Here is an 11257-nt window from a genome sequence, read left to right as displayed (position 1 = left end):
ATGTCTGACGCTGGACGACAGGACTTCACCGACAAGGTACGCTCGCTCTCCTCTCCCGCCACCGCAGCTTCCTAGCCCACAGATTCGCTGACACCACCACTCTTCTCTTGATCCCTCTGTCTTTCTGCACTGCAGGCCTCCTCGGCCCTTAAGCCCGACTCGCAGAAGGGCGTTGGCGAGAAGGCCAAGGAGAACCTCGACAAGGCCGCCGCCACCCTCCAGCCCGACTCGACCAAGTCGGACTCGCAGAAGCTCGGCGACAAGGTCACTGGCTCGGACAAGTCGGACGAGTCGATCCTCGACAAGGCCAAGAACGCCGTCGGCCTGGGCAACAACAACACTGCCTAAGCTCATGTAGGCACTCGCCACTGACGTCGCTGTCGTTCCCCTAACACAGCGCACCGATGTCGCGATCCCAATGCAATCGAATTAATACCACCAAAATGCTCTGTTTGTGCACATCGACTGAGTAGGATAATGAATGTTCGAATGTCCGATTCCCATCAGTGGGCGATCTGGGCCGGATCTACAGCACGACCTCGGGTTTCGATGGGCAGCAATGCCATGGCTGCGGTGACGACGACGAGGGCCGAAGTAGCGATGAAGAGCGGTAGCGCAGGCACGATGGAGTAGGCCCAGCCTGCGAGCAGCGGTGCAACGATACCGGCCACGCGGCTTATAGCCGAGGCGGTGCCACACGCGGTGCCGCGGATGGTGGGAGCCATGACCTCGGGTGTGTATCCGTAGATGACGGCGTACGAGATGGAGCTCGACACGGACACGACGGTGAGGCTGGAGCGCCAAAAGGTGAGGGAAAAGAGGAGCATCGAGAGGGCCATGATGCACGTGGAGATGACCATGGTGCCGATCCTGCCGAGACGGGTCTCGACCATGTAGGCGGCGATCAAACTGCCGGGGAGCGAGGAGAGCGAGTAGACGAGGATGTCGAGCATGGCTCTGCGGATGGAGGCATCGTCGGGCGCGCTTCCCGCCAATGCAGCAGCGGCTGAGTCGGGGGAATCGTAGCGTTGCTCGAGCAGCTTGGGGAGAAGCACGTTGAAGGTGGTGAAGCCGTAGGACATGCCGCCCCAGATGATCCAGATGAGCAGCGTGGTGCGCTTCCACTCTGGCGAGAACATCTCGGCGAAGCGCGAGGACAAGTCGGCCGCACTCGGATGCCAGCTTTCGGGGAGCCACGCGAGCGAGGCAGGCAGCTCGAGGCTGCGAACAGACCGCACGCTCGACGAAGAAGCTCCAGCGCCGCGCCCGATCCGACTCGCGTTTTGATAATCTTTCCTCCCCTCTTCTTCGCCATCGTCTTCCGCGCGATCCAGCAGGGGTCTCGACGACAGATCGTGACCGTCGACGTCCCCATCTGCCTCTTCATCGTTCGAATACGTGTGTGATGCTCCGTCTGTCCATCTCGACCCACGATGCCCGTCTGCGGTTCCGTCTGATCGCTCGTCATTGCCCTCCTGCACCACATCCTTGGACTGAGAGGCGGCCGAGCTGGACTGCCGGCGCTCGAGGTCGGTACTGCTGCCTGGGACATCTATCCGGCTATGATCGTCGACATCCTGTATGCGCAGGGCGATGGTAGCGCCGCCGTTGTACTTGTGTATCTTTTGCAGAATGTCCCTCGCCTCTTGCGGCCTGCCAGCATGAACGAGATACTTCGGCGACTCGAGAAGCCGGAAGAACACCACCCTTGCCGAGACGAAGAGCACGGTGACAAAGGCTAGCGAGCCGAGGAGCCATCGCCAGCCCTGTGGGTTGTGCGCCGAGAGCACTGCGAGACCGATGAGCGACGACACGACTGATCCCGCCGAGAAGAAAATGGAGAGCGCAGTCACGTAGCTGTGCTTGCGCACGGGCAAATTCTCCACGAGATTGCTCGAGTCGGTGGGCATGCTGCCGCCCACGCCCGTGCCGACGGCGAAGAGCAAAAGACAGAGCAGCGGAAAGGAGCCCGCCAGCGCCGAGAGGCCTCCAAAGACGGCGGCGACGGCGAGTGTGATGTTGAATGCGGCACGGCGACCGAACGAGTCCGAGATGGTGCCCCAAGCGATGGAGCCGATGAACATGCCGACAAAGATCGACGAGCTTGCCAGGCCGACGATGCCGTCCGAGAGGATAAAGTAGCGCTGGATGTGGGGCAGGATGATGGCGATGGCCTGGATCCACATGTTGTCCGCCGCCCATCCGAGGCCGGAGAGGATGAGCACGGTCCACTGGTAGCGGCCCATACCGATGCGATCCATTGTGCGGTCGAGAGGCGTGGCCCCGACGGCGCTGCTGCGCCACTCGGCATCGCCATCAACATTGCTTCCCGAGTCGTGCAGGTCCGAGTAAGCGATCGAAGGCAGGAAGAGGGATCTGGACGATGTGACCCGATCCACGAGCCGAGGCCGGCGCGATGAATCGGCACTCGTCCGCGCAGACCGCAGTCCCGCACGTCCGAGTGACTGTGTACTGAGATGCCGTGGGAGCGATGCGGGCAACGACGAGGTGCCTCCTCGGCTGGAAGCAGCGAGCGCTGCGATCTCGGGCGGTCTCGACCCAAAGGATGGTGTCTGCGTGATCGGCTGCGTCGAAGGCCCGGCCTCGCCGTTTGGTGGATCGATCCAGCTGTTGTGTCCGCCCTCGTGCTCGGCGTGGTCCCAGATTGGATCCGAGGCAGGAGCTGCTACCGAGCGAGTATCCTCGGGCACCGACGACATGTTGGTGGCATCGGACAGCGTGTCCTGTGCAAGCAAATGCAGATGCGAGGTTGAAGTGCGCCGGGAAAGAGCCTAAAAGTGCGTGGTGGTTCGATGCGAGTAGCAGGCGCAACGGACCCTGCCTGTCTGTGCGTGGCTTCACCGGCTGTTCACCGCACAGCTGCTCAATTCTGCATACACTCTGCAGAAGCCGACAACCAGTCGGAAGTCGGACACGGGGCGATGGCCTTGGCGAAGTTGATTTTGGAAATGAGTATGTTAGCCCGCTCAGGAAAACAATTCCAAATGCGTTTAGCTCAGCACCTGACCCTGAGTCGTTTGGACCGACCCTTCTGTGGCTGGGCTGCGCAGTGGGTGCACTGCGCAAGTGCGTCATGTGGACTTATCGGTCACGAGTGGCGGCCCATTTTGAGATTTCCACGTTGGACTCCCTGCCACACAGCGAAAAGGCCGAAACTTGCTGTCGGGCTGGAAGTGGCAGCGCGAGGAAGGAATTTCGATCTGATACAGGAACGCTCAGTCAGGCGAGAGAGTCTCTTCTGACTCCACCTGACCTCCCCATTTCGACCCACCACCTACCCTATCCATCCTCCCACACGTCACTCTCTCAGCCAGTCATTCGGCGCAAAGACGGACGGATCATGCCATCCACACTCGCATCACCATAGAGGCGTGCCATCATTGCAGCCATACATCCAACCTGATAGTCGAGCTCTTCGCCTCCACCTAGACACATCAAGCTCGTTCGACGTGGACACGGCCACCATGGCGTCTTCTCGCGCAGGCAGCTCGTCGTCGGCAATGAGGTCCGACCTGGCCGAGCCAGAGGCGTTCCCGTCCATGGCGTCAACCTCGCTCGAGCGCCCACAATTGGGCAAGCGACGTTCCAGCTTCGGGCAGGGGGCGCCGCGCAAGCCCGTCTCGCGCACCAAGAAGGCGGTGGCGGCCGTCACGGGCGCAGTCACCACCAGCTTCCTCATGACGCCGTTCGACGTGATCAAAACTCGGCTGCAGACGCAGAGCAGTGCCGAGCCGCTTTTCTACCCATCACAGCATCTTGCCACTGCTCCTACTCTCACGAACGCCACCAGCATCGACAAGGGCAAAGCGCCGGTCAAGGGCAACGCTTCCCGTCTTGCGGGTGGATTCCACGCACACCCGGCCACGTGTTGCCAACAGACCTTCTTCACATCCAACCGACAACCAGAGTCGATCCTGTGCCGCTACGACCCGCGTCAAGCTTCGTCTTCGTCAGCCGCTTCCACCTCCGCAGCATTGTCACACAGCTCATCGTCACCAGCATTCTTTTCAGCGCGCACACCTTCCAGCTCATCGTCCACACAACGTCCCGCCCATCGCAGCACCTCTTCACGCTTCGGCCGACACACGACGTCGTTCTCAGCATCCGCACCGCCTCGGTCCAGCGTGCGCATCCTTCCGTCCCCACCGCCTGCACCCAGCGGCTACCTGCATCCATCGCCATCGGCTGTGACGGCGAACGGCTCGTCTTCGTGCGCGTGTGCGTTTCCCAACGAGACTGTGGCTGCACGTGAGCTCAAGGCGGCCGCCTCGGAGCAGGGGCGTCTCACGGGCTTGTGGGATGGCGTCATCAAGGTGGGCAGGGCCGAGGGCATCCGCGGTCTGTGGCGCGGGCTCGCGCCAACGCTCATGATGACCGTCCCGGGCCAGGTGACGTACATGTCGTGCTACGACTTCTTCCGCGGCAAGCTGTTGGCGTCCGAGGACAGCGAGCGTGTGCAGAGGGCGTTCCAGCAAGACTCGGCGGCGACGGGCCGGGAGCTCGGATTGGCGGGCAAGGCGCCGAGCCTGTCGGCGGTGACGGCGCAATCGCTGTACGCATCCTTGCTCGCGGGTGCACTGGCAAGGTCGATCTCAGCGACGCTAGTGACGCCGCTTGAGCTGATCCGCACGCGGCTGCAGGCTTCGTCGCGTTCGCAGGCTTCGCTCACGTCGATCCTGCGCGGGCTGTGGGTCGAGATGCGCACCACCTCGATCGGTGCTGGTGGAGGCCCGCTGATTCTGTGGCGTGGCCTAACGCCGACGCTGTGGAGGGATGTGCCGTTCAGTGCCATCTACTTTGCGGGTTACGAGGCGGGCAAACGCTCGCTCACGGGCGGAGGACTCGGCGAAGGTAATGCCGCCGGTAGCGGAGAGGAGTTTGGTGTTGCGTTTGTCTCCGGCGCCGTGAGCGGCTCGGTTGCTGCGCTACTTACGCATCCGTTTGACGTAGTCAAGACGCGTCTCCAAACGCAGGGCTCGAATCAGCCCGACGGTCGACTCTCTGCGAGTCTGCGTGGCAATCAGCAAGCGACGAGCGGCGTCTGGAACACCATGCGTCACATCATCGCCACCGAAGGAACAGCAGGGCTATGGAAAGGTCTCAGCCCCCGAACTGCCAAAGTCGCTCCGGCTTGCGGCGTCATGATCGCCTCGTTCGAAGTCGTTGGTCGCTTCCTCGCCGACCTCGACATCTGAATCAACTCAAGCAGCATCTCAATCTCAGTCTCCACCGTTCATCAGTCAAACTGTCACATTTCGCAAAGTGCATCTCAAGAATTGCTTGTCATCGCCATCGCGGGTGTGTGTGTGCTGAAAGTGTGCCTAAGATACATGCGTGTGTAGAATGCGACAGGACGGGGGGTGAATATCGGGAATGTGAATCTTTTGCTTGAGGAGAGGGAAGTGGATCAGGCGACTGGTTGCGGTGTGAGGGTGGGGGTGCCAGAGTAGCCCTTGAAGCCCTCGACGCCTACCCACTGCCAGACTCGTAGCCACTCGCCCTTCTTCTGTGCCTGGCGCGTGCGTACGTTGGAGTTCTCCTCGACCACACGCGCCACCTTTTTCCAGAGCCGGTTGCGCGCCTTTGCCTGGTGCTCTTCGCTCAGGATGTGGTCGCGCAGATGCGAGAGCGGCACAAAGTCGTCCGGATACAGCACGGGGTCGAGGCCATGCAGATACTCCTGCTCCTGCAACCTTTCGAGAGCGGCCTGTACGAGCGTGGCCACCTTGGCCGACTCTGCGCGTGCGGCGCTGACGCGGTAGCGCAGATACGACAAGCCGAGCACTGCCGACAGCAGAGCAAAGACGTACAGCCGCGCGCGCAGCATCCACCCCCGCAGCGCCAGCCGCGATCGACACGCCAGCGTCAGCGTGGGCTGCTTGGCCGCCAGGAAGTAGTCGGTCTGCAGCTCGTCCGCCTCCTCGGCAGCCTGCGATGGCGAAGCGGCCGAAACAGGCACGCGCACAATGTTGCTCCTCGGATCCGTGAGCTCAAAGAGCGCCATGTACCAGATCTGTTCAAAGTAGTCATCGTCCACGCGAGCATCGCGCGTGGCGGACATGGAGCGCTTCACCGCCTGCTCGGCGATCGCATAGGTCAGGTTGCCGTTCTCGGCCACCAGCTTCTTGGGCAGCTTCTTGACCGTCGCATGCGTCTTCTGCGTGCCGCACACGATCTCGCCCTTGAAGTCGGCGAGCATGTGCGACACGGCCTGCGCCAGCTCCGACGCCAGCACGAGCTTCTGCGTGTCCGGATAGCAGCGCGGCGCCGTCATGCGCAGCGGCAGCACCCACTTGGCCAGCGGCACGTGCGAACGCAGGTTGGGCTGCAGCACCCAGTCGTCCGACGAGCAGCCAACCACCTGCCCGTGCGCACAGCTGGCGTGCGGCGGACAAGGAGTGCAGCTCGGCTGGAAGCGTTCGGGAAGGATGGTGGTGTCTTCCACCGACTCGTTGTTGGCGCGGGCGAAGGCAAGTGCCGTCAGCTGTCGGTCTTGCACGATGGCATTGGTGTCGGAGTTCGTGTCGCAAAAGCCGAGCGCTCGCGTTTCGCGCGCGTACCACATTGTCCAAGCGATGGCTCCGACACACACCATCATCCATACCGATCGGATGAGGTGGTCAGCCAAGGTCCGTTCAGCCCTGCCACCCTTGCGTCGCTGCTTGTCCCTCTTGCGCCTGAGGATGCGCATCTTGGCCAGAGCCGAGGGCGAGGTGAATGTGTCGAGGTCGTCGAAATCGTCGTCTGCATCGGCCTCGGCGCCGGAGTATGTGGATGTATCTTTGGACGAGGCGACGGTGCTGTCGCCAACGATGCGAGGGGGCGTAGCCGAGGCGATCGACTGATCCATGTAGTTGTGCAGCGTGCTGCCTGCACCTGGGGCCGACTTTCGGGCCGAGCGGGGCGGGCTTGGGGCAAGGTGCTGGTCCGATGCTTTCTTGCGCAGAGTCGAAGTACCGTCGGTGGTTTTACGACGCGCTTTTCTGGCCGAAACTGCTGCCTTGGCGGCGATGCCCGAGGCGGGGGAGGCTTCGCTGCCGGACTGGAAGGGGTTGCTGTCGGAAAAGGTCCCATCGTCGTCGCTGCGTCGTCCAGAGCCGCCTGCTCCGAGGCTGAGGCGTCCAGCTTTCCTGGAGGACGCGGGCGGAGAGTCTGGCGAGGTACCAAAGGTGACGCGACGAGGCGACGTGGTGGCGTCAGGCTCTGCAGCCTCGGTAGAGGCTGATTTGCGCGGGCGACCACGAGGTCGCTTCACCGGTTGCTCGACGACCTCCTCGGCCTCGGCCTCGCTCTCTGCGTTTGCCACCACTTGGCTGCCGAGGGACGACTTTTTACGTGCTGATTTTGCAGGAGTCTTGGCGGGAGTCTGAGAAGCGGGAGTGGAAGCCTCGCTCTTCCTGGGTCGTCCTGGCTTGCGCTTTGCTGGGGTCTGTTCGGGCGTGACCTCTGTATCGCTGCGAGCGCCATCGCGCATGTCGATGATGCCGCTGGAGCTCGCGACGATGGTGGCCTTCTTCTTGCGGAGCGAAGCGGTCTTGGGTAAGACGTTGCGATTGAAGAGATCCACAAGCTCTGCCTTTCGTAATGCGCTGCCAAACGGAACATCGTGCTCGACGAGGATGCCACGCAGCTGCGGCATGGTGAGCGAGCTGGGATCGAAGCCCTCGCGCATGTAGTCGTCGCGTTCGACCATGATGTGCTGTCCGAGTCCGGTGCTGGCCGACGGGAGGGCTCAGCGATAAAGGGGAGGTTCGCGGATGGATTTACGCGTTGCAGTACGTGGATGATGGCGGTCGAGAAGAAGAAGAGGCTCGAGCTCGGACGAGCAATTGTGGTTCTGTGAAAGTGCGGATCGGACGACTCAGCCACGCCCGCCACAGCAGGAAGATGGGCGCGCAGCTGCATCATCCGCCGCGAGTCGCAGCTGCCTGTGGACCCTGAGCCAGGAAATACGCGTATTCCAAGCACACCGCCACGTGACGCCACGGGTTTTTTTTGCCAATGTTAGAGCTTTGCGACGGGCTCGGATGACGTAATCAGAGTACCCGCAGTTGGCATGCAGACGTCACTGCCTGAGCCGACTGCAGACGAGGCCGCCCCACGTCCTCTTGCCAAAACGCTTGATTCGGCTCTGACTCGACTGCTCCTCCTCGATCTACTGTAGCAGCTTCATCTTCCGGAATGCAGCCTCTGCAACCGCCTCCATGTGAGAGATGAGGGGCCTGATGCTCGAGGGCGACGGGTAAGGGCCGAGGGCGAAGGGCTGTTGTTTTTGCCGGCGACGCTGCAAGCTTGGACTGCAAAGCCACGGCGAATTTCGTCCTCGATTTCCGCTTCCGCCCCTACCGCCACGACAGAGTGGCCGCCTTGGACGGGCAAACGGAGACATCCGACGGATACGCGGGTAGCATCCGCACCACGACCCGTTGAAGCCAAAGAATCTCGCGGCTGAGACGGCTGAGACAGGCGCGACACTGGCGAGGCGCTGCGAAATTTTTTAAAGCCGCCTCGCCTGCGCATGACAGGGTCAATCTGCACGGTGCTGCATGCGTGCGTTGCAAATCCTGGCGCAGCTGAGCACAGTGGAAGCTTGTCCAGCTGATGAGGCAGCACGTTGCGCGCCAACGTGTTGAGCGGCTAATCTCGAGGTGCCATCGTGACCTGAGCCACACTCGTCAGATGATAAAGTTGAGCCGCTTCCTCCGTCGAGCTCATTGGAGTCGTCGCTTCAACCACGACCACCATCAGCTCTCCGCGTCGCAAGAACACAGAAGCTTTGATAGCGCCTAGGCAACCAGCTCTTGTCATTACCAGCTATACTACGAGCCTGGCCTGCAGAATGTACTCCACATCGCCGTCRTCGTCGTCCATGGCCTCGTCTTCGGGCCGCTCGTCTCCCGAGCAGTCGGCACCTCAGCCAGCATCGCAGCCGCAACGCAGCAACTCGTTCCTGCTGCCGCAGTTCTTCTTCGGCTCCTCCGCCAACCAGACCTCCTCATCCAACACCGACACGACACCGCACCCGGTCACCAATGCACTTCTCTCGCAGCCGCCGCGACGCACATCGTTTGGCGCCGGCTTTAGCAATGGCGGCCGCCTCTCGGCGCTGAGCGCGTTTGGTTTCATGTCCTCCCCGAGCTCGGCTTTAACGTCTTCGGCACTTAGCAGCTCGCCCCCGCCGTCACTGGCAGGCGCTGCTGCGCTGTCGCGTCAGTCTGGCAGCGCCATCGAGTCACCCACTTCGGAAGTCGCACCTTCGGCACCTCCGGCCACCAAGCCTGCACCGGTAAAGCGACACCACTGCTTCCCCGACGGCATGGGCGGAACAATGTGTGTCGAGGTCAAGGACAGGAATCGCCGTGGCTCCTCGATCAATTAGGCTCTCAGCTCAGTCTCGCCTTGTTTTGCCCTCTCGGTCCCGTTCTCGCAGTCACCTCGCTCATACCTTGTACCAACATCCGTCATGTCTCCGGTTAATCGTCACTGTTGTCTGCTCGATGCTCGTCTGAGTGAAAAGGCGCATGCTACTGAGTCACGCTCGTTCGAAAGCCGGAAAGCTCGGAAAGGGGGCGTCGATGTCGGCGACAAGATCGCGATCGCGCGCTGCGTGCGTTTCGGCGGAACGCTTGACGGCCCAGGGCATGCGAGCCATGCGAGCCCTGGCTGCAAAGTACGACTCGGCCGCCCATTTGGAAACCGCATTTTTCGGGTGGCGGATGGCGGGAACGTAGAAGGGAAGCGTCTGCTTGTGCACGACAAACGGACGAAATTGGTGGTCGTACCTGTCAAACGCAAGTGCGGGACGTTGGCCTGGCTCGAGCTGGGAGAGGTGGCCGGCGAGGAGGTAGGCGCCGTCGATGGCGAGCGAGGTGCCCATGCCCGTAAACGGCGTGGGCGCATAGGCGGTATCGCCCAAACACACGATGCGATTGCGGTGCCATTTGGTCATGCGAATTTGTTGGATCGACTGAAAGAAAAGATCATCAGCAGTATCGATGCCACGCAGCAGACGCGGAACCTTCCATCCAACATCGCTAAAGGCTGACTTGATGAGCGCGACCTGCACGCTCCTATCGCGGCTCCTGCTGGCTGCTTCCCACTGCTGCTTCTGTGCAGCGCTGCCGGGTCGGATGCTGAGCAGCGCGCGCGTGGTGCCGTGGTTGTCGGGTCGCGTGATGACCATGCGCGCGGGCGGCGCCATATATACGCGTGCATAGTCGTCGTCCTCTTCGGTGCGCGATACTCTAAAGTAGACGAAGAAGCAGTTCTTGTCCACCACCTCGAGCCCATCGGTGCCAAACACCTGTTTGCGCAATGTGGACCACTGCCCATCCGCCAACACCAACACATCAGACTCCTCCTCCTCGCCACTACTTAGTTCGACCCGCACTGCAGAATCGCCATTCTCCGCCACACGCTCGATCGTCGTGCCGAAACGAAAGTCTACACCCGGCTGCTGCACCGCAGCTTGGTAGAGGATGTTGGCCAGGTCGCTTCGAAGGATCTCGTACTCGGCGGTCAGCACGCTTGCAGATTCGCCGACGGGGAACGTGGCAAAGGCGCGGTCGTGTTGGTCGACAAACGCGGTGCCTTTCTCCGTGGTGGTGCAGCGGCGGATGGCGTCGAGTATGCCCATGCGATGCACAATGTTGAGCGCAGTGCCGCGCAGGTCGATATTCTGGCCTTGCGACAGCAGCTGCGGCGATCGCTCCACCACCGTCACGCGCGCTCCGGAGCGAGCGAGGAACCATGCCAGAGTTGGTCCCGCAATCCCGGCTCCACTGACGAGCACGCGCAAGCCGCGCTTTGTCAGGATGTCTGCTGCCATCGCTGGCAAGTCGTTCGTCGTTAATTCTGCAGAGGCAAGGAGATCGTTGACCCCCTCCTTGACTCGCAGACAGCAACTCGGTCTTATATGCTTCCCGAGAGCGCCGGCATGATCAGTCGAGATGGGTTCCAGCGAGTCTCGCGAGCGGCAAGCGCATGACCTCGGCTCAGTTGCGGTGCTCATGCCGCCGGCAACCTCCGCGGACGTGGCTGCACGCCAACAGTGAAGGTAGCCCATCCGCTGAGGCCTTGGGCATGAATCTGTCTCGGCAGAGCACACCTAGTTTGCATCTCTCCTCGTTAGTGCGATGTCGTCGACAGCAAGTGTAGCTGTCAGGCTCCGCGGGTCGGATGTCTGCGGCCGAAGACGTACCCAGCGTTGCCCGATTATCTGGACTCGGCCTGATCG

The 11257-nt window shown here is 61.8% G+C and overlaps 6 protein-coding genes across 6 annotated transcripts; 3 read left to right on the top strand and 3 right to left on the bottom strand.

Moving 5' to 3' along the window:
• PAN0_001d0667 (12 kDa heat shock protein) lies at positions 1 to 348 on the top strand (the record flags this gene model as incomplete). The annotated part of the gene is made up of 2 exons (XM_014804282.1): positions 1 to 36; positions 136 to 348. 2 exons carry the CDS (start codon positions 1 to 3, stop codon positions 346 to 348), a joined length of 249 nt encoding a protein of 82 aa, XP_014659768.1.
• Positions 349 to 503: 155 nt separating this feature from the next.
• Positions 504 to 2720, bottom strand: PAN0_001c0666 (MFS general substrate transporter; the record flags this gene model as incomplete). The annotated part of the gene is made up of 1 exon (XM_014804281.1): positions 504 to 2720. One exon carries the CDS (start codon positions 2718 to 2720, stop codon positions 504 to 506), a length of 2217 nt encoding a protein of 738 aa, XP_014659767.1.
• Positions 2721 to 3485: 765 nt separating this feature from the next.
• On the top strand, positions 3486 to 5216 carry PAN0_001d0665 (mitochondrial carrier; the record flags this gene model as incomplete). Its single annotated transcript, XM_014804280.1, has 1 exon — positions 3486 to 5216. The coding sequence occupies one exon, from the start codon at positions 3486 to 3488 to the stop codon at positions 5214 to 5216; it is 1731 nt and encodes a 576-aa protein (XP_014659766.1).
• A 212-nt stretch (positions 5217 to 5428) lies between these two features.
• Positions 5429 to 7714, bottom strand: PAN0_001c0664 (sister chromatid separation protein; the record flags this gene model as incomplete). The annotated part of the gene is made up of 1 exon (XM_014804279.1): positions 5429 to 7714. One exon carries the CDS (start codon positions 7712 to 7714, stop codon positions 5429 to 5431), a length of 2286 nt encoding a protein of 761 aa, XP_014659765.1.
• A 1146-nt stretch (positions 7715 to 8860) lies between these two features.
• PAN0_001d0663 (uncharacterized protein) lies at positions 8861 to 9400 on the top strand (the record flags this gene model as incomplete). The annotated part of the gene is made up of 1 exon (XM_014804278.1): positions 8861 to 9400. One exon carries the CDS (start codon positions 8861 to 8863, stop codon positions 9398 to 9400), a length of 540 nt encoding a protein of 179 aa, XP_014659764.1.
• Positions 9401 to 9553: 153 nt separating this feature from the next.
• PAN0_001c0662 (2-polyprenyl-6-methoxyphenol hydroxylase-like oxidoreductase protein) lies at positions 9554 to 10849 on the bottom strand (the record flags this gene model as incomplete). The annotated part of the gene is made up of 1 exon (XM_014804277.1): positions 9554 to 10849. The coding sequence occupies one exon, from the start codon at positions 10847 to 10849 to the stop codon at positions 9554 to 9556; it is 1296 nt and encodes a 431-aa protein (XP_014659763.1).
• Positions 10850 to 11257: the final 408 nt, after the last annotated feature.

The sequence above is a fragment of the Moesziomyces antarcticus genome, assembly GCF_000747765.1.
Source record: "Moesziomyces antarcticus DNA, scaffold: scaffold_v10001, strain JCM 10317, whole genome shotgun sequence".
In the NCBI taxonomy this organism is placed as follows: Eukaryota; Fungi; Basidiomycota; class Ustilaginomycetes; order Ustilaginales; family Ustilaginaceae; genus Moesziomyces; species Moesziomyces antarcticus.
The sequence above is the reverse complement of the archived record's forward strand: the minus strand, read 5'-3'. Positions and strand labels throughout refer to the sequence as shown.